Below are 22572 nucleotides of genomic sequence, written 5' to 3'. Positions count from 1 at the left end.
ATAGAAGGTCTCACTAAATCATCTTGCAGTTGTATATCTTCTTGTCCTTCAGGAACTCAGTGTCATTTGAAAGAAATGTCCTATGTAGAAATCCTCAAGTATAAATTTGCTTCTTAGTTTTTAATTACATCAGTTTTCTGCCAGAGCTTTTATTTATTTGACCAAAGTGTAGATAGCACATTCTTCTTTGCCCAATACTGAAAAGCTGCATTTTTTTAATATTGATAACATATGCAAATAAAAAAATATCATCACACTTTTAATTTCAGTATGGCACCACTAGGTTAAAAATAAAAAAGATACTGTAGGCTTAAAGTCTAATTTTACAAAACAGACTTCAAAGATTAAAAGGTTTCTATTTTTTCAGGTGTAATTACCTAGGACTTACTTGGCACCTGGGAGTTACCATGGAGAACTGTTTTTAGGAACAAAAAAAATCTATCAAACATATCTCTTTAGCTGATCTCAAGTATCTTTATATCATAGTATTTTAAAGTATAGGTGCTCCAATTTCTTTTCAATGTAATATTATTGTCTTCTACATTGCATCATAAAATCATGTCAACAGAATTATACCCACTACAGTTTTAATAGAATTCTACAGAAGTGGTTCGCTGAAGATTACAGGTTACGATGATGCACTTGTGACAACATAACTTGAACTGGCATGCAGGAAGAAATGAAGAGAGCCAAAAAATCAAATGTAAGAAAATGGAAACATCATAGATAAGCAAAGTAATTCCAAAATGTGATTGATACTAAAACAAACAACTCTTGACAGAATCAGTCATGTTCATATTACTTTTCCATTGTGATTACTGTTGTTGACTTTTGTTCCATATATTAGATTTCATACCTTTTCTTCCACTTTCCTCGTAACTTCAAGCAACACCTCTAACATATTTTAGCTGATTTACAAATGAAAGTTGCAGAAAGTAGTGAACACTGCTTATCACAAGTGTCTGACTGTTCACAAATCTGCTGGAATCTATCCACTTCATAGAAATGTAAAATACTTTCATGTATACACAGTCCGGTTTCCTTTAAAACTAGCACTGGAATAAATACTTCTGGCTTTTTGAATCCACATGCTAGCAGTGCCCCTGGGCAAGTTCTGAAAAACCTTCTTATGAGAGACTATGAAGAATGCCAGAATTTGAGCAATTCAGTTTTTTTCATACAGACAGTCCTTAAAAGTGATCATTTATACAGTATGTGTTAAAATCAAAGCTACTTACCCTTTTTCTCAAGTTGTAGGTCAAAATGAGATTTCTGGAGAAGGAATGTGAAAAGGCTGTATAGAACTCCAGCACTTTCTGCAAGGCATCTCTCTTAATCACATGAAGATCACAGTAAGTCAAAGCCCTTACATTAGCACAGGACTGGGCGAGGGTAGACTCCTTCCAGAACACGTCACCAAAAACGTCTCCTTTGCCTAGAGAAAGAGCAGCAGCACCGCTTTCAATAATGATACTATTTCCACCAAAAATATAAAAGAACATGCATGTCATTTACGTAGTCAAAGCTCTTCTACTTTATGTGGTCAGAAAAAAATGCTGTCTCTGAGCTTGCGGCAGCTAGTGAAACCTCTACTGAGGAACACTGCGGTGAGGACATATGTGCCAGTCCGGGCACTACAACAGAGGGCAAGGATACCAAAAGCTGCCTGAGAAGCAGCCTCCACTCAGGATTTCACTGGTTATAGCCCAGCTCAGGTTGGGAACAAATGGGAAGAGAGTGTTTAGGAGAAAGTTGCAAGCTCCTTTACAGAGTAATGGTCTTTTTTTCCTGTTTTCCAACATATAAGGCTAACAAGATAAGAATATTCAGTCATTACCATGATAACAAAAAATTAAACTGTTCTTGTTTTGAATGGTATTTTCCTCTTAAACCCCTACTGGGTTGTATCACCAAGTGCATATCGCTTTTAAGACAAACAACAAAGAAACGCATTCACAATGTCTATCAAGTTCTGGTAGGGATGAACCACATGGTCCCTTGTCTTATAAGTAATACTTTGCCTGTAGCAATTCTTAAAGCCGAAGCATCAATTTAGATATTAGTTTATTGACTTCAGCTGGGCCCTTTTAGATTTCATTCCCTAAATAAATATTCACATAAGAAAGTCTATATGAAAGTCAAGAGAACTATCATGAGTAAAAACATCAAGAAAACTTCTGAATTAAACCCAGAACTCCCATCTCAGCCCTTGAGCTGTACTTCTGCCATTACCTAATCTCTTCCATTAGATGATAAGCCTTTTCTCTTTAAGGAGAAGCTATCAGCCTGATGGTAAGCCATGTTGTAGTGCAATAAGCTGTGGTTCACACTTCTGTGCTCCCAATCTTCCACAAAAGACCTGTGCAGTCCCCCTAGTTAGTCCCTAAACCCTTTGGAGGAGCATAGACTTTATTTCCAATTTCAATACATATATACACTGAAACCACCTGTTCCACTAGGTTAGGCAAAGGCATCATAGTGATACTCTTTCTTACACCTCTAGTCTCTTTACATAGGACAGTGCTAACATCCATAAATACTACAAAGGCTGCATAACAGCAAGCATGGTGGGTGTCCAATAGCCCAGTGCAGTAAGCAACTTCTCAGTTTAATGATAATGACTTTTCACATTTTCAATTATTTAAACACATGCTTTTTCAGTAGATACATTAAAAACAGCCTAAGAAAAAAGGTGCCATGCACTCAAAATAGATCTACAAGGCTTTTAGACAGACAAACACACAATATATTCAAAATTGAAGTGAAACAATTTTTATGCACCATAAAAACTGATACGCTTCACCGAGTAAAACGGATTGTTTGCATTTGGAATAAATATGCTTTTACTCACAATCTTCCAGGCAATTAGCTAAACAACTGTTTTAATTAACGCTCTGGAATCCATCAAGTATTGAAATGTGCCATCACTGATGAGCAACAGTTAGAGCTGGTAGTCCAAGCATAAGGGAGAGGAATTCTAGTTCCCTTCTAAGCATATTTCTTAATATCTCCAGACAAGTTTCCCTACCTTAAAATGACAATAATTATTTTACTGCCCCACAGTAACATGAAGAACAATTAGTACAAATCAAGTACAAACAGCATGATGCTGCTTTGCCTACATGCAGAATGACACAGCAGAAGTTAGTTACAATTCACTATTTTTAAAATTTAGTTTTGCCTTCCATATAACACAGAAAGACACAACTGTGTCCTTTACCTGTGGCAGCAATCCCTGTTTCCCATTGCTACATGTAACTCCCAAAATGCTCCCCCTCCTGCAGTTTCCTGCCACCCCAGGGAGCTGCATCCCATGGGTGACAAGAGCAGCACGTGAAGGAGCTACGTCTGCTGGGTCCCCACTGAGCCAAACCAAACAGAGAAAAGCAACACATGAACCACAAACTGAGCCAGATCACAGAAGCCTCAATTTTTAAGAAACTAACCAGGCTAAAACAATAAGTCGTTCTGTTTACTATTATTAACAATTTCCTTGAAGTAAATCAAGTTAACAGGCAGTGATCTAGCCAAAAATCAATCCTACATTTCAGTTCAATTTCCAGAGTAAGGCACTCATACAAGCATCACACTGTTTTGTTTCTGTCAAATGTATTTTCTAAAAAATGCATACAAAAAGTATCAATCTAGATTGTCAGATTCTAAAAAAACTTGTGTTTGACATTCATAGAAAAGTGGGGAGAAATGGAGCAATAGGAAGTATTTATATCAAGCAGGAATTAAAATTACACCCAGGAGTACTTGCACTGGATCAGAACAATTGTCCTCGTCTACACAATAACGAACTGCATACCATCTCCCCTTTGTTTTTATGATCTCCATAAAGTAAGATCAAACATTTAGGAAAAAGAAGGGGAAAAAAAAAAAAAAAAAGAAGGGCAGATTAAGTGTGTTTTATCAAAAACATCTGTAACTGGAAAGCCAGAAGAGCAAGGTGAGACTTCTAAGTGTGTCAGAACGTAGTTGCCCAAGTCTAATGGCTACATTAGAGAGCCTGAGTCAAAAGCCTCTTTTTACATATAACTCCAGGGTTTATATATTTCACCTTACCTCTGAAGAAAGATTTAAAAGCTAGAGAAATGCAGATGGCCATTTGTTTGTCAGTACTTTGCATTTTTTATTCCCAGCTTGCTGAATCCCAGACATTTGCCAGCAACACTGTCTGTCAATCACACTTAAAGTGGATGATCTAAGCTTTTACCATCAATCATTTCTATTCCCTGCTGGATTTGTGGGCTGAGGACCTTTTCCACTGCCAGCTGAGTGTGCACTGGAAAGCCAAATAGTTTTCTGCCTTTTATGTTTCGTTGTTTGTTTTAATAATAATAAGTCCCCAAACCCTGAAATACTTAAACACCAAAGAATTATTTTATAAAATCAGCACCTTCTGTTTCCATATTTATTCTTTCCCAGTCTTTTATCCATATGAAATTTGCTATTTATCTTAAAAATGAAAAGAGGATTTCTTTATTAACACTGCAAATTCAACCTGAGTCAGGTAAAAGGTCAAGCCACATTCACTCTGTCTCCCAAAAGCAGCACCAGTAATGAAGACCTGATTATTGCAACCTAGTCAAGTGTTTTGCTGATTCTGTTCTAGAAAAGAACCACACTGGCACATTACAGCTGTATTGCTTTGATGTGCCTACCAGAACAAACTTTAGTTTTTTCACTCCTACAAGCAGGAAGTATTGAAGAGCTCTCAGACAGAAGATATCCCACCCTATTCTGAAAACATATGATTCTATGTGGAATATTTTGACTGATAACCTACTTAGTTCACTTTTGAGTTCTGGGTGTCTGGAGTCATGGTGTGATAGCAGTTGGGTGAGAAGATGAAACCATGGATTCATGTGCTGATGATCTTCCAAGACAGTATGGACTTGGGAGACTGATTTTCGGTACATTGGACAAAATATGTTAGAATCATTCTCAAATCAACAGTAATTGCTGTTAGAGTAGCCAACACCTGAATCTAGCTCAGGTCTATTCTAGATCTGCCTTCATTTGCATGTTTGAAGTACAGAAGAAATGTTATCTGACATAGTCTCAGCAGACCCAAAGATAAGCTAGAGTGACCAAACACTGCTTGATGGTACCTCAGTGGCAAGGCAGCACCAAGCACATCTTGGAAACCAGCTGTTAGCAAATACTGTTATCCGTGATGCTGACGCACCACGTGATGACTTTCCCAGAGCTCCCTGAAGCACCCACACTGGCCAGCACCCTTGAGATTTGTTCTCCACCTCCAAGCAATGGGAGACACAAATGCTGCAAAGGAAAACACAGATTCTCTGTGTGCCAGCCTCTGTTCTAGTGACTGTTCAGTTAAAATGCTGCTGGAATTTAAAAACTTGGCCTGATTCTGATTTTTCTCCCCCCTCCACCCCTTTTTGTTTGTTTGTTTGTTTTGTTGTTGTTTTTCCTCCCTCGTGAGCAGATTTGAACAGAACCAGAGGATCTGAAGTCAGTTCATGTCACAGGGTTCTACCAATTGTATTCAAGCATAATTCCACTAAGTACAGCATATTTACCCCTCGTGTTCAAAACCAGTGATGTGACACTATAGCCAAATCTCCTCTGTGACCACTACGTGTCTATTTGGCTTCAGCTGTAAATCTCTCCCCTTTCTCTCTTCCCTCATCTCCTCCTTATCCGAGTAACGCATGCAATTTAAATTTTCCCATTTCACAGAGAGAAGAGAGATTCAAGGAAAGTAGAGGCATCAGAGCAGAAGTAATTTTTCCTCTTGGTGCATTGTTTTAAGGGAACGAATATCTGCTGGCCAGAAAAAACGGAGCTACCATTTGGCATCAAGGTAGAGTATTTGGTAACCAACCCACAGGTGAATTGCACAACTTCACAGCCACTGAACAGGTCCTCCAACATGGCACAGCCAGTAGATGATGCAGGGAAGTGATTTGCTGCTTCGGATTTTCTTAAGGTTTCTCAATTGCAAACTGAGACATAATAAGAAATGAATGGCCAACTGCACTGAAAAGAAAATATTATTTTTCATTAACCAGAGGTTTTGATCACTCTTTTCCTGTAAAAATGACCCTAGGGAAAAAAAGCCAGAGTATCAGTGCCACCGAAACAAAAAGAAGGGTTACAGTGATAATAAACTGAAGTTGCAGTTTCAATAAATTGCCTGGTGCACAAATAGAAACACAGTGTACCTGTTCATGTTTTAAAACCCCACTTGGCAACATTTTGAAGACAGTTTACTATGCAACTGTATCAGTTTTCTCTCTTGCAGCCCATCACTGTACAGACAAAATAAAAATTGCTTTTTAATTGTCACTGAAAAAAAATGTTATAAATATGTGGTCAGTTTGTACAAACTCAGAAGACAATCTATGTTGTCACTGAATGGACAGTGCTAGTTCTCTGATCAAAAACTGAGAGGCTCAAATTGCAATAGCCTCAGAGTTATTCCCTGATGACTTAGAAACTGGCTTTATGTTATAGATACTGCTTGAAGCTTACATTAAAGCCCTCACTTTTTTCTCCTTTTGTTTCAGACAAAAGCTTTTGAAGAGTCTAAAATAGTAGATTTTGTCTTCTGAAATATATAAATTCACAAAGTTCATAGCTATAGCATGCTGCATTTTATTTAATATTTCTATCAACTCTTTGAGGATAAATTTATCAATGTTTAAGAAACATACTTCTGAAAAAAAGTTTTTATTTGAAACTTGGAGAAAGCAAAGAAAAATAAGTGTTCCATGAAGATTTTTTAAATATATATATATATTTTTTTTTTTTTTAACGTGGCTTTTCAGTGAAAAAATTATTATTATTCCTCTAAAATTCTGAGACAGAAACAAAACCCTACCCAAAACAAAAATTAATTCAGTGGTTCACCTGCCAGAAATCAGGGCCTTCATAGAAATCCAGTTTTGATTTCTTGGTTAAATTCCTACCTCTTCATATCTTGGTTCAGACTACACAGACAAATGTGATGGGCAACCTTCCTAATGCAGCTGGAGATACCAAGGAACATGCTGGAACAGCGAGACTCCTCACTACCACATCTCAGTTTCAGCTGCCAGTGCATCATGGGTCACTGTTGCCAGCAACCTGCCAGACATCACCATCTTCCAAAGAGGACTTCTTCCACATGTGGTGGGGTCATACTACTTAAGAGCACATTATGCAAAGTTGCGTAACTTTGAAACAATAAAACATGAAAACGTAGAAAAAAATAACTAACTTGAAGTTCCAGACTGAGGCTTCTGTTCTCATGGAATTTCCCTCTTCCCCAGCTATTGCAGAAAGTCATTCATCAAGTGTTTTAAAAATCTGTTTCTCTGATACCCTCTACAGTCTCAGACCATATACAGATAGCAGCGATAAGGGCTCTGGACCCACAAGTCCTTCTCTGTTTGCAAATAACAGGTCCAGTGGGCTGCCTTCTGTCGTTGACTCACTGACCAGCTGTGTCAGGAAGTTGTTTTCCACATACTCCAGCAACTCCCTAGACTGTTGTCCTCTCTGCTCTGCTGTGCTGTATTTCCAGCAGACACCTGGTAAATTGAAGTCCCCAACGAGAACACGGGCTAGTGATCGTGAGACATCCAAGCTGCTTAAAGAATATTTCATCTGCCTCTTCATCCTGGTTGGGTGGTCTGTAACAGACTCTCACCATGTTATCTGCCTTGTCAGCCTTCCCCTTGATTCTTACCTATAAACACTCAACCCTATCGCCACCATCATTAAGCTCTAGACAATCAAACCACTCCGTTAACAGATGGGGTACCCCACCTCCTCTCCTTCCTTGTCTATCTCTCCTGAAGAGTTGACAGCCATCCAATGCAGCACTCCAGTTGTGGGAGTCATCCCACCATGCTCTCGTGATGGCAAATATGTCACAGTTTTCCTGCTGCACAACGGCTTCCAGCTCCTCCTGTTTGTTGTCCATGCTGTGTGCATTGGTGAAGATACGCTTCAGCTGGGCTACTGATCCCACCACCTTCAAAGATGATGACTTTGAAAATAATAATACCTCTAATGCCATCCATAATCCTGCAACCACTTCTTCAGCATAAGGGCACAGCAGCTTGACATTTTTAACACAGAAAGATGTACCCAAATGTGAAACTTAGGTGAAAAATGAAGTAGAGAAGTAAGGGACTTTTTCAAAGACTTGTTTTGAATAACAACAGTCCTCAAAACACATAATTAAATTCTGAAAATGGAGTTGTACACAAAGCAATTTAGTTTAGGGAAACCTGAGTTAGCTCAGGTACTGAGGACAGTCTAAATATAGCAGTCTGGGCTCAGCACAGTTAACTATCCAACATCTTCAAGCCTGCTGAGAAGTAATCTTCACACAATTGTGTGGAAGATGCAATGCTTTTCCGCTGAGAAGTTCTAAGACAGACAATACTTCTGTACTGCTATTTTCTCTCCTCTGAAATAAACCATCCCTGCGGTGCAGATGCCCTTGCAGTTTGCACTGTCCTATCTGGATGCAAATCTGTCCCACCAAGATCTGAATCAAGGCCCTTGTGTCTACATCTGAATAAAATGCTTATGGCTAAATGAGTAAGCTAAAACAATTGAAAGAAAACAAACAATTATTCTTATAACGTTCCTTTAAGATTGCAATTAGATCAAATTAAACCAGCAGGAATTTCTCAACACAAAGCAAATGGAGCATTTAATATCCTGCTGAAACAAAACATGGCACACCAAGTTCTCCTGCAATACCACACTAAAACCACGGTCTCCAATCTTGTCAATGTTATAGCTTTGCAAATAACAATGAAAGATCTGTATTTCAGGGACATCCAGTTTTCACTTCCTCAATTCACATGTGATCTTAAAAGTAAATCTATGTGGATCCTTTGCACACTTCTTCCCACTAAAAAAAAAAAAAAAAAAAAAGGAGAAAAAGTGATATATGCCACTTTTTCCCTGATGGTGAAGGCAGCAGCCAGGTCTAGGCTATAAATTCCCATTCTCTGACATTCTCTTACTGCATATGTTCGTACTTATACAATATCTATATTCTGTTATTTCCCTTCAGCTTTGATAGCAATAGGAATAGCAACAGCAAACTGTCCTTGTGGAGGGCAATGATTTTCCTTGCTCATAATAAATTACTGCCTTGATTTCCCTTCCTATCTTATTCACTTTACCTGTCCTTTGTGAAGTCAGGAGTGGAACTTGATGATTCTCGTGGGTCCCGTCCAACTCAGTATGTTCTATGATTCTATGACTAACACTCTTTGCTAAACCAAAAGGTGATTAAGAAGTTTATTATTTTGAAAGCTTTTAGCTCAAATGAGGATAGCAAGAACATAATAAACGCAGAACAGCTGGGATGCAACACCTGGGATTAACTGTTTTACTCTTGGGACAAAATGTTTTGTGTGGGAGTTCTTTCTTTTTAACTAAACCTTCTAGCAACTGTGATTTTTCTCATCCATTGCTCAGCTCTGAAGACCCCAATGGTTTCCAAGGCTTTGTATTTTAATTGCTAAATAAAGGCTTAAATGCTCCCAGTCTCTAACCAAATCTGCAAGAGTAACCTCCAGTCTTACCATCCATACACACAAGGCCCCCTTGCAGGGATCATCGAGACCACTTCAGCAACTCTGAACAATTCACGTCAGTGAAGGTCTGCTGCTCAGTCAGGCCCTTTGGGAGTCATTAACTGCCAAATTTGCAGCAGTCTGAAAATTTAAGGACAAGACACTGCCTTCCTCACTACTATCTAGAAAAAAAATCCTGTCACCCTAATTTCAAGGGTCTGCTACTTCCACTCTCTGGCCTCTTACTGGAATGTTTCCCTAAATTTCGAAGACTACCGCAATTTCAAGCAGAAAGGGTTGGAACCAGCCTGGGTCAAATAATCACTTGCTTCCTTCAGATTTCCTAGAGAAGGGGGATTTTCTGTTCAATCTTGGAGTACAATTATGTCAGTCATATCTAACTTACAATTTATTATTTTCAAGTAAGATAAAAAATGGTTTTCTTGGTCATTCAGATATTTGTACATACACATTAACACAATATAAATATTTTTGTAAGAAGGCCTCATATCCAGTCCTTCCATTTATTTCCAGAAAATACTTACGAAAAGTTACTTTTGCTTCTATGCCATTTTTTCTATAATTTTCATTAAATTTTCTATGCAAACATGCAATTGAAGACATAACGCAAGAACTAGCATTTCCTCTAGCTATGGTGGGCAACGTGAAAAAGGTCTGGACTAAAAGGCTGAACAACCAGGGAAGTACCATGCTAGCCCCAGCAACAGCATATCATCTGCTCAGCTGGGTTTCTAACATCAGCTTCTTGACTACTGTAGTTCTAAACAATCTACATTCCCATTCTGCATTAAGGCAACATGTACGTTCATAGCGTAAAAAAAATAAATACATTTTAAAATGCATTAAAACACAGTTTAAGTCATCCAGCTTCCCTAAATTAAGAAACAACAACCAGCTATGGAGGCTCATTTCACGCTTCTACTATAATTCCTTTTCTCCCACATATTTCAAAGAAAGCTGCAGCCAGACCTTATGGCCCCTGCCTGGAGCACATTCAATTCAAAAGGAATCTTTTAAGAAGATATTCTTTAAATTAAAATGTAGCAAAATCTCTCCTGAGCATGAGTAAATTTAACTGTTCAGAGAACCGCAATAAGAGCAGCTTTTCAGACGGCCAGTGGCTCAGTCTGAAAGGTCTGCTCCAAAGCAGAGAAACTAGAGCTGCCAAATGAAGTGCACGTAAAAGGCTGATTGTTTTTAACAGTGACAAAACAACCCATTTTCTCTAACCACATTTGGATAAATGGGCAAGTTTTAAAGTAAGAGTAGTTCAAAGAGATACGTCAGTCTCAGATGGATAAAGCAGCATCAGCCCAAATGGGAAGGCTTAGAGAAGTTAAAAGCAAAGCCAAGTTGAAAACAGTCTGTTAATGGAAGTCCTGCATGACCTGTGCTTCGCTCAGTTCTTTTCAGGGCAGGAACTGTGTGATTTGTCTCTATCTTCCACAAAGTGCTTCAGCGCTTCACCCTACCCAAGAACAACGGTATAAATGGAAGAACAGTGAACTGCTGAAAATCCAAAGATTGTGTTGCATGAACATCACTAATTTCTTTATTTCTGTAGAAATTCTGGATAGAATTCAGAAATATGTCTTTCATGCCAACAAATCAAACTTCATACAAAATACATCAATTTATTTTAATTTTTACTGTAAACACTGCAAACTTTTTAAAAAATTTATTTATTCATTTTTGCATTTGTCTCTAATTCAAATAAATGGGGAAGGCAATCTTAGGGGACACAAAAAAAAGTACATTTTTTCATTGCTGGCCTGTGTGCAATTTATTCCAATTCAGTACTCTTATTAATCCAAGTCAATCAAAGTTAGTGCTTTGTTATAAGAACATAAGCCTGAACTGAGAGTATACCTTGGGTCTGTCTCTTGAGTATCACACAGAAGGATATTATGCAAGTGTGCACAATACACTCCAAACTCTGGGGCTACACAATACACTTTTATATGCCAGTCTGCAAGGCTAAATTATTTCAGAACTTGAAAATGTTTCATGTGAATTGAATCCTTCAAGGATTAAGTGTAGTTTGCCTTTGGCTTATGTAATGCTGTACAGCAGTCACACAGATAAAGTCAGGGATGCAATTTATTTCTCTATTCTAAGGAAGATACAGGATACATTACAAATTGCAAAGGCTGCTTTATTAAGTGACAGCTAAAGCTCAGCAAATAATTCCTCCTGAATAATTTCTGCACTTTTTTTTTTTTTATTTCAAGAATGCCTGAGAGACGATTACAGTCTCTCAGCCATACCTATTAACTGAAATTACCTTACAGAATTCCTCACATTGTTTGCTGTTATAGGCCTGATGTTCATAGCTATGCCTAGTTGTGATGGGTAAACAAAACTTACGGCACAGGCTGTTCTGGCTGAATGATTAGCAACAATCACATTTCTTGTACAATGTAGACATTTTTTTTCTTTGTAGTGCCTTGTTTTACCTGAGGTACTTTTATCAAGAACTTGACAAGTTTACCTAAACATGAAATTAAAAAATAAAAATAAAAATCACTCCTATTCTACAGATAAGAAAACAGAGTACAAAGAAGTTAGGGTGTAAATCCTGACCCATCTCATACAGCATCCTTTGGTAATGTGGTGGTTACACATTATGCAATGCTGAAGGACAAGTAAGTCCAACTGACTTAGAATAGTGAAAAACTTAGATAACCACAACAAGTGTAACAAATTCTTCAACAGAAGGCTTCACAGCCTGGGGGAGGAAGGTAAATGCAAGTTCAGAAGGAAATGGATTCCTTAGTCCAGAAACTTAAACATAAAAATTGAAACATATTTATCCAAAATGAAATCTCACAGAATAACAAACGGATCCCACTTCATTTTGTTTTTGTCTCTGATTCCAAAATTCACAAAGAAAATGACAGAGCTCATCAACTTTACTGTGAGCCAGAGAACTGACTCCAAATTCCAAGAAAATAAAGGTGTAGGGGGAAGAGGATCAATAGTTACTGTCCCAGGAGAACAGCAATAATAAAATATTTCTATACCATTCATCTGTAGCTATCACTCTGCAGCAGAGATTTGGGGTTCAGGTTTCCTCAACATTGATTTCTCAAGGAGTCTAGGCCGAGTGTTTTCTAAAGTGAGTATTATGATAAAACACAGGAGTTACTGATAAAGATGAGTAGAAAAAATTGTATCTTTAAACAACATTTAAAGAAATCCTATTTAAATGCTTTTTACCTATACTGATTAAATAGAGCAGCAAGATGTTTTGAGGATTTCTTCTTGTGATGGACACAGAAGGAGGCATTATGGGATAAAAGGTGAAAGAAACTGAGAAGCTTTAGTTTGTTATACATTTGTCACATTAATTCCTGAGAGTTCAACATGGCTAAAGGTAGTAAGTTTCTGATGTGCATACTAGAAAAGTAGAAGTGGCTAGTATCATATAGCACTGAGCAGCACAGGTGATTCCAGAACAAAAGGGAATCAGTTATCCCCCTGCTTTTCACCTTTTTAGTTTCTCGTGTGGTATGAATTATTATGAACTTGATTGCCCAGGACACTAAATTTACCCTATGCTATATACACAACCTCATTCAGAAGTAGAGAAAAACTGAACTCAGCATATTTATTAACCCCCCTCATTATCCAGTAAACATTCCTCTTAGGAGAGTTAGGTGTATGTGTTCAGAAAGAGTAAGATTACCAAGCTGTTTTTCTTCTCTTTTTCCAGGCTGCTATGAGTGACAGATACTAGATTAAGACACCATGAGTATTTACCTTATCACAAAAGGGTCTGACAGAGTCAAGTGATAAGTATCACCTCCTCAATGCTCCAGCCACCCCATGATTCATCTATGCCTATTGGATTATCACACTCTTTTCCCCTAGATTTGCCTCAGAATGTTGTTCACACCACTATCAGCTTCTTTTTAATGCCTCCAACCTAAAGCTGTCATTCCAAGTCAACACAAATCAACTCTAAATTTTTATATTACTTTGACTTTAAAAGAGATAAATGTTATTTCAACGTAAGTTCTTAAATAAAGCTGGTTGGAAAATTTTCAGAAAAAGTGGATTATTATCAGGAGAGAAGCAGGGAAGCCGGGCACTTTGAAAATGAGTTTTCTGAAGTCTTCAATGGGATTCCTAATGAAAAGAGATGTGGCAAGACAGGGAGAACCCCAAGAATGATCACAAACCCAATGCTCAAGTACAGCATCCATTGACCAGAAGAAATAGGGTTGATGCAATCTGGAGATGAGATGATTGCCCTTCCTATTTACCTGTGTGGAACAGGAAGGACAAGTCAATGACCCTACGCAATGTTCCTGTATCACATTAAGCAAGTTGTGATTTGTTGTTCGGTTGGGTTTTTTTTTTTTGTTTTGGTTTTTTTCTCTGAATTTTTCCAGACAATAAATATTTAAAACCATACAGCTGACAAGTACATTAAAATGTACCACACCAGGCTGTGGCATACCTAGCTTGGCTGAAGCTTTTTAAAGACTGACTTAAGTGCTTGAGTAGGAGAGACTATAAAAACACACTCTGCATCTGTATTTGTGCACTACACAAATTATCAGTTGTGAAACTCACCCAATATAGCAACAACTTCATCATCCTGGATTACTTCCAAAGACCCCGAAACCACAAAGCAAAGGCTGTCGACGCTCTCTCCGGCGTGGTAGATCAGGTCTCCGGGGGCACAGTGCACTGTCTGAAACTCCATGGCAAGCGCTCGCAGGCACCCGTCGCTCGCCAGCCTGAAGGCTGGGTGCTCCTTGAAAACTTTGCGGTTCAGATGCACGCAGATATCTGCTCTCATGTCCTTAGGGCATATCTGTAAAACCTGAGGAAGAAATCAGCCTTAGACTAATTGGACTAAGGCTAATTAATTAATTAGCCAATCGATTCCTGTGCATGGCTTATACATGCCATGCGATTATCCCTAGTTCACTACTCAGGGTTTAAGAACTACTTTCTTCCATCATATAAAATTCCTCATCTTGATTCGTACATTTATTTTTGGATTATTTATACACATGAGCCACAATACCTGAGAGAAAATAATGATTTCATCTCAGCAACACGCTCTGCTGGAAATTGAATTACCAGGATAAGGCCTCAGGTTTTTAAGACAACAAAATTAAGAGCGCAGCAGTACAGAAACTGGTGGAGAAAAGCTTCCTGAAGGATTGTTTCTAGTGGGTAGGTAACTCTTTTCATAGGCAGATTCCATTAAAAGCCTGCACAAATTACATGTTCCAAGTGAGAGAAATATTGTATAGAGGGGAAGTGTAATTCATATCCCTTTAGCAAAAAAAAAAAAAAAAAAAAAAAATTATTATCTCATAATATTGAGATTAGCAGGTATTCAAATCCACCCCTCAGTGGCAGTAACAGATTTTTTCTTCACACAAGAAGGGACCCTAAGGTATGATACTAAGTTGGGCAACTTTTGATCTCCAAATGCAATGTTCCTCATAGAAATTCATGATATGTGCTCCTAAGGATACACAAACTGACTCCTAGCACAGCAGGTACCAGTCAGAGCCATTCCTGAAGGTTTTTAATATAATACAGACAGCCGAGTGGAATGAATACAGAATTACTACTGCATGTACAGATCAGAAGTTCCTGGCAAAAACACTGGGAATACATAACATGAACAGGGGTTTGGGATGACAAAATCCTTGGAGGATAGTCTGTGATGAAGTATATCTCAGGACGTGTTATTTAAGAAAACCATGGAGTAGTATAAACCTGCCTCATTTTTTCTCAGTAATAACTATTCCATCCAATTAAAGAGCACGCTTTGTGAGCTTCAGAGTTACTCCCACACATTTTCCTAGATGGAAAGAGGTGCCTGCTTCAAAGCGAACACTCCTGGAAAGCACACAGGTAACACAGGAACTGCTACGGCTTTGCCTCCACCTCGCAGTGGGGCTCTGCACAAGATGTGAGCAGAGAACCAAGCTCATAACCCTGTGCACAGCACTGGTTCAAGATATTACGCTTGCTACTCAAAGGTAAATGACTCCACCACCACCATCATCATCTTTGGCCCACCTCAACACAGACCTGCTATCATGGATATTGCTTCCGAAAGACATATATTTCTCTCGTGCTTAAGTGTTGGGCACTCATGGATGACCTCTCTCTGTCTGACAGTGAGTGGCAGCCAAACCTGCCAGTTCTCAGTTTTCCAGGCTCACAAGAACGGATTGGGGCAGCAAGACCAGCATTTAATGTGGAACACAGGCACCAGCCACAGCTGTCATTGTAATTCTCTCATTTACTCTGGCAACAAAAACATTCTATATTTGCAGATGCTTGCCAAACTTTGGCACTGGCATTACACACACAGTTACCTGAATATCATGCACAAAAAGGGTTGCTTTACTACAACAGAAATAGGAGTAAGAAAACGTGAATATACACGAGAATATTTTAAATGAGGCTCTTATCCAAAACCACCTTGGTTTCCCAGTCTAAGAAGTTAACTAATTTTCCATTCTCCATTTAGAGAAGTTATCTCCAGATTTCACAAAAATAAAGAGGGATTCAAGATACTTGAGAGCTACAGACAAACAGCAGAAGACTTTCATTTGTATGGGAGGTAAGAAACATATTTTCATGGATTAATTTTAGAATCTTTCAGCAGCTCTTGGTTATTTTTTTTATACTGGCATTTTCTAGATTTACGTAATTTGATTTTCGCTGATTATTCACTCCTTGGCATGCCTGCAGTTAACACTGAACTGACAAATTTGTGGTCTACAAAATAATGAAAAGATTGATTCTGTGTTAAGTTCATCTTTAAATATCTGCCTCATCTGTAGAACTCTGCATTGCACTACACAGCAGCACAACTACCACTGTTCTGTCACAGGAGCAATACATGTTTTATTCATTGCATGACATCCTAGAAGTTATGCACAGGCATCAAACCAACAGAGCTCACACCTGAGAGTTTATGGATTGGCACAGCCATTAGTCAGTCTTATATCTGCTAGCTTTTGCTATGCAGATGAAAGTTGATTTCTTGGTTTTACAGGCATCACTACTGGCAGTTCAGCTATGAACACACCAGTTACTGAAATCAACACCATATTATGCTCTTCGATGTCCTGATGAGACTTTTTTTTCCTATTATTAAGATCATTCTCAAAGGTTACAGTGAGTTGTGCTTGGTTTGGTTATCCTGCTGTCTCCAAAGACATTTTTAAAGCATTTCTCTCCTTATCAGAGGAAGCCAAGAATGAACTTTGAAGATAAGCTAAAACAAACATGTTTTACATAGCATTTTTTTCTTGTTGCTTTGTTAAGATGATGACGGCAGCTTGCACTGGGGGATAAATGAAAGCACCAGCATTCGTTACACTACGTATCCCCAGATCTTGTCTCTCTACCTTCCCCAAAGGTACCTTCCTCAAATCCATAACCACGCACAAAGACATTTTGGGGGAAAACAGGTAGAGCAGTTTCTAATCAGCACTATCCAGTACTAAAACAGCATTTCTTTCTGAAAACTAGTATGACGGACAGTGCTTCCCAGAATCATGGTCTGGGATCTAAATGGTACATGGGCTGAAGACCATTTAGGAAAGCAAACAGTACCCTGTGTACCCACTGGTCTCCAGATAGCCCAGTGCAAGACCACATCTGTTCTATTCTGCCATAACGATGCTTGAACAGCTAGACAGAAATGAGATTGTTTGCTCTTTAACTGCATCATCTACAGTTTAGAATACTAAATTAAGCTGCCAACCAGAAGGCTGGTGACTGGAGCATTGGTATGATTTCCTGAAAGAACCACTCCACAAATCATATATTCATAAAACAAGCAGAAGAATAATGGTATCTACCTCCATAAAAGCTGGCAACTAATATGAAAGTGGCAAGTAGTTGCTTTTGTACATTTGTTCTGGTAAAGGGCTATTTATTTTTTTTAAGAAACACAATGGGAATTTACTTGTAAATTCAATGACTTAGGGTGATAACCTTTGCCTCACATAAGGCGTACTTCAAACAATACATTATTATTACAGTAATTACTTCCAGCTTTCATTAGTATCTTTAACAAAACACAGAGCATTAAGTTCAAATTCTACAATGAAAAAACAGATTTTACTTTGTATTCAGGCCCATGGAGCTGCAAAAAAAATTGCAAAAAATGTCATTTGAATAAATTCTGTGGTTGTGTTAGAATTCAGAGCTTTTTATTTAGTTATTTTCTTTGTTTATGAAAAAACAACCTCTTTCCTTCATCATTTTTGTACTATTTCATGGCATATCACCAGCAACATATACATACTTTCACCACTAACAAATGCTAGTGTGACAGCAGAGGTGAAATACTGTATTTGAAAGTTTAAAATTAAGGGAAGCTACTACTTGGAACTATTTAGAGAATATTTGTCTTCTTTACCAAGAAAGTACCTCCTGTTTATTTTAATGAACTATTTTTGGGATGTGACTTGTTTCCTTGCAGTTTAATTTACTTACTTTTTCAGTATCTATTCCTCTGGACATTGACCAGGTGGAAACGATGTAATCCATCACACGTTCACTCAGTCCTTTAGGGACCTGGTAGAGCTTTAGAAAGTCCCGGACACTGTTCAGCATTTCATGATATCTGTTTGTATTAGCATACATTTGCTGAAATATAGTTGTCACATTACCAAAAATGGTCGCATACAGAAGGGCTGTAAAAAAGAAGAAAAGAATAGTTATAATAAACAATAAGTTGTGCTGATCAGTCTGTGTTCCAATGCACTTTGAGGCTGGAAATGCCAGGCCCATATAAATTCATGCAATATCGGTGCTTTGTTAGGAAGGCCTGATGAGCACAAGCATTTTATAAGTCACCTTCTCCACTACAAATTGAAGATCACCACCTACTTTTGTGATGGCAAGTCTTGCAACAGAGAGTTTCTGAAACACAACTATTTGTCTTCTGTCCATCAAACAATCCAGTAGTATCCAAACACTTACAAAACCATGATAGAAGACACAAGAATTTAGAGACAAATAGCTTGATAGCAAATACTTTAAAATTTCATCTCTGTTTTATAGCACCTGTGTTGAAATGCCATCAGTGACAGATTTCCAAGCTTTAAGTGCATTATCACAGTAGTAAGCTGAGTCATCATTACCCATCTCAGTGTGACAACAACAATGCATCAAAGCAGAAGATGGAATATGTAATAAACAGCTACCATGGGTCAGTGATTTATAGATGTAAGTTTAATAATACATAAAAAGTCACACTGTGTTTTATATTCTTCAGGCAGAAGAACAGCGATGCCTGAGGCAAGAGCTGGAGCCCTCAAACACAGACCAAATGCTGCACAGCCCTTCTGACTTCATTCAGCATAGTTATGAAGCCAGCTGGTTCATCAAGATGGGTTGAAGAATAAACATGAGACAGAAAATAGGCAATATTTCCAGGTGTAGAGAGAAGCAGATGAAAACACACACGACTCAAGAAGATTCATCTGCCAAAGCCCAAGACGGAACAGCAGGCTGGTGGGAATCTCAATGGTCATGTTTTGATGGACTGCAGAGGCTGGGGCTGAGGCTCTTCCAGCCAACAAGGCCCTGAATGAACAGGAAGGACAGGAAGCCTCGAGAGGAGCTTTCCTGTGTTGGGAATCAGGTCTGTGATAAGTGAGAGGCTGGCTGTAGATGGAGAGGAACAGTCAGACAGCAGATGAGCTGATAACCGCCAGTAAGTGCTCTGGCTTGCTCACTAAGTTCTTCCTCTTTATCATTCCCTGTCCTTCAAAACAGGAACCAAATTGTCAGCATCTCTTCCAATCAAGATACAAAAATTGAGAAGTCATTAATAAAAAATAATATTTTGCCTTATATAAATGCACCTTTTTGCTGTTTACTTCTCCCTTACCCCCTTAAAAAAAAAAAAAAAAAACAACAACAACAACAACAACAAAAAAAAAAAAAAACAAACAAAAAACCCACAAAGAAAACAAAACAAAACAAAAATAAAACAAAAAACAAACAAACAAACAAAAAAACCCACCACAATCAACACTTTCCTCACCCCACTCAATCCTTTGAGAATGCAGCTATTTACTCAGGTCAGTGTTATAGGCAGATATCCTTAAAGCAATTAAGATGCATCAGGCTATTATGACCAACCAAAAAACCTGTTGGTTCATTATCTTGGGATGTATAGCTCTGTGCCAGCAAAGGTAAAATGGAGTCCCCACTCTGTCCATTACTGTCCAGCTATAAGAAACCTAAAGAAAACCAGAAATTTTGTTCTTCATTTTGGCTATTACGAGGAGAGCAGTCCTGGAGCAATTTCCACTGCAATTGCAGATACTATACTCCAGTATGACAATTATCTTGACAAGAAAAATCATTCCTGCCTAGATTAATTTTTTATTTTTTAAAAAATCCCTAAATTTGCAATCCTTAATTTATCATTAGCTAACCACTTTATTACTATTAAAGACACATTAAAGCCAAGGATTCTTGCAGCCTAATATTGGGTAGATACATTAGCATATTAAACATTGACCTCTTCTGCATAGAAATAGGCAGCTGTGTGCCTTGCCTTCTTTTCAAAGTAATAACAAAGTGAAACCACTGCAGTACCCTGCAGTCCCAGAAAGATTTCAGAAACACACAAGGAAGAAAGTTGAGCAATTTATGACGGAGCAATATTGCCAAATCCTTTTTACAAGACTGATTGAACACCAACATTTAGACCAGTGCCTTGCAAGAGCAACAGTGCAGGTCATATGCCAAAATCCAAAGGTCCCTGGAGCCCTTGGCCAGACTTTGTAGTATTGACCTACAGATTCCATAGAAACTATCAGCTTAGCAGTCCTATGTGCAGAGAACGACAGGAATTAAGGAAACGTATTTTAAGGGGTGTAGGAGGGTGGGAGGGAGAAACGTCCTTGTGCGGGATGGATGTGACCCAAGCAAGGCCCCAAGTGCACCACACAGAAAGGTCACAAATTAATCTGACCCCAACAGCTTCTTTGGATACATCAGCTGGATGGTGGCTGTGTGGGGGTTTTTGAGGAACTGTAGGAACCATGCCTACACATCAACCAAGTAGAAAATTTCTTCTGCAGAACCAGCAGTAGCCTAACACTGCGCACAAAGCTGCAGCACCGTCAAGCAAGACAGCAAATACCTTCTCTCCATGAATGTCAGCATCCCTCAGAAAAGATAGAGACCCCACCCAACACAACTATTCTTTTCTGACAATAGATAAAGAAAACCACATTGTCCCCAACAATGTGGCTATCCATTTATAATGCAGTCTGTGCCACCCTGTTTAAACCAGTGTTTAAATAATGTCAAAGATAAAAGCACAGTAATTTCAACAGCCAATTACCCGCACAAGTGAATCATGAAGGTCAGACACAGGTTGGAAAGGTCACCAAATCATCTGCTACTTTTTATGATGTAACAAATAAGAATAGAGAAATAAATACAAGTCAGTGTAGGTCTCAGCTAGCACAGTAAAAGATTTGGGATCTGATTTTAGAATTATAAGAGGAAGAATTTCTATCTGTAAGAATGAGAGGTTTGCAATTACCCCAATTACAGATGTAAGTGCTGCATGTGGTTCCTGGGATGAATCATCAGATTGATGATGATTTGTTCAAAATGCACTCATCCAAAGCCCTTGCATACAAAATGTGTGCATAAGAACTATAGAGCAACAAGTGAGACCAGTGTCAAGACGTGAACAACTTCTTGAATCTTACCCCCAAAACCTGCAGTGCTTTCTAAACTGAACTACCTTCATTTTCATTCTCTGGAAAACTCACCCCAAAAGTCTGTCTGTTTATACATAAGTTCCACTTAACAAAAACAAACAAGCAAGCAACAACAAAAATAAATAAGTAAACAACACCCCCCAACAACAACAAAACATAAGAAATTTTAAAAACTCACAACAAAACAAACAAACCCAACCAAAACACAACAAGAAAAACTTTTACATACTTAAGGCATAGCCTGTGCTAACCTAAATACTGTTCAAAGAGTGAGCACCTTGATTTACAAATAGTAGATGATTTAAATATATAATTGCACATCTGTTTTACTAAAAAAGTGCCTAGTTTACAACAAATTATTGAATTCATACATGGCTGAGAGAAAGCACAGCCTTGAAAACCTGTTGCACTATATCACTTCTCACTGAAAACAAATATAACTATAAATTAACCACAAACATTGCATGCCTCAAAGGCATTTTTCAGATAACACATTGTGAGGTCATACATCAACATTGATGAGATAAAATGAAAAGCAGAAATTAATAACTGTACGGATTATAGCATAATTATATAAGAAAAACACATTGCTTTTGAATGTGCAATTAGAACAATGTAATTGCCTCAAATTAGGGGTCTTGATTAGTGGTAGTTATGCCTACTTACGAGTAAAGAGCATGCAGTTAAAAGAAAAATGCTGAGCTGTTAATGAGTCTGCAAGCAAATACCAAACTGAACAGGTATCTATCAACTAATTGTTTACAGCACTAATTTTGATGTAATTGTTACTTCTAGTCTTGCAACTTGAAACAAAAGCATCTGAAATTAGATTTACTTATCAAGTACCTATACAAACTTCTAGAACAGTACAGAATTTAAATAGGTTGCCCCATTTTCTGTCGAGACACATGCAGAGCTACTAATTTGTTGCTTCATAGGAAGCTTTGTACATTATAAAGTTTCCATTTTGTAATATTTTATCTACCTTTTTAAAATTAATATAACATATAGAGGTATCATTTCATTTAGCTAGTAATGAATAAAATTAAACAACTTAGCTGTAATCTAATAGGTCAAATAATATTATGTATTTCATGAATTGTCGCAATATATTTACATAACATTTTCACATGGTATAAAACAAACTACAATTGCTACTATCTTTTTAGCATGTACATCAGTTCCTGAATTTCATAGCTTGGAGGAAAAAGCCGTGTTTTGAAGTGAAAGTGAATTCA

The 22572-nt window shown here is 38.0% G+C and overlaps 1 protein-coding gene across 2 annotated transcripts in view; it reads right to left on the bottom strand.

Annotated features, from left to right (window-relative positions):
* Positions 1–22572, bottom strand: part of KCNH1 (potassium voltage-gated channel subfamily H member 1) — a 185953-nt gene that overhangs the window by 78897 nt on the left and 84484 nt on the right. For both annotated transcript variants that reach the window (XR_011738212.1, XM_071806014.1), the window contains exons 8-10: positions 18075–18274; positions 14163–14415; positions 1239–1435 (exon numbers count right to left, since the gene is read on the bottom strand). Coding sequence is in view for 1 of the 2 variants with exons in the window: in XM_071806014.1 (XP_071662115.1) it covers positions 1239–1435; positions 14163–14415; positions 18075–18274 (650 nt within the window). In the remaining variant the exon portion in view is untranslated. The remainder of the gene's footprint in view (positions 1–1238; positions 1436–14162; positions 14416–18074; positions 18275–22572) is intronic.

This window comes from Patagioenas fasciata, chromosome 3, assembly GCF_037038585.1.
Source record: "Patagioenas fasciata isolate bPatFas1 chromosome 3, bPatFas1.hap1, whole genome shotgun sequence".
Lineage (NCBI taxonomy): Eukaryota > Metazoa > Chordata > Aves > Columbiformes > Columbidae > Patagioenas > Patagioenas fasciata.
The sequence above is the reverse complement of the archived record's forward strand: the minus strand, read 5'-3'. Positions and strand labels throughout refer to the sequence as shown.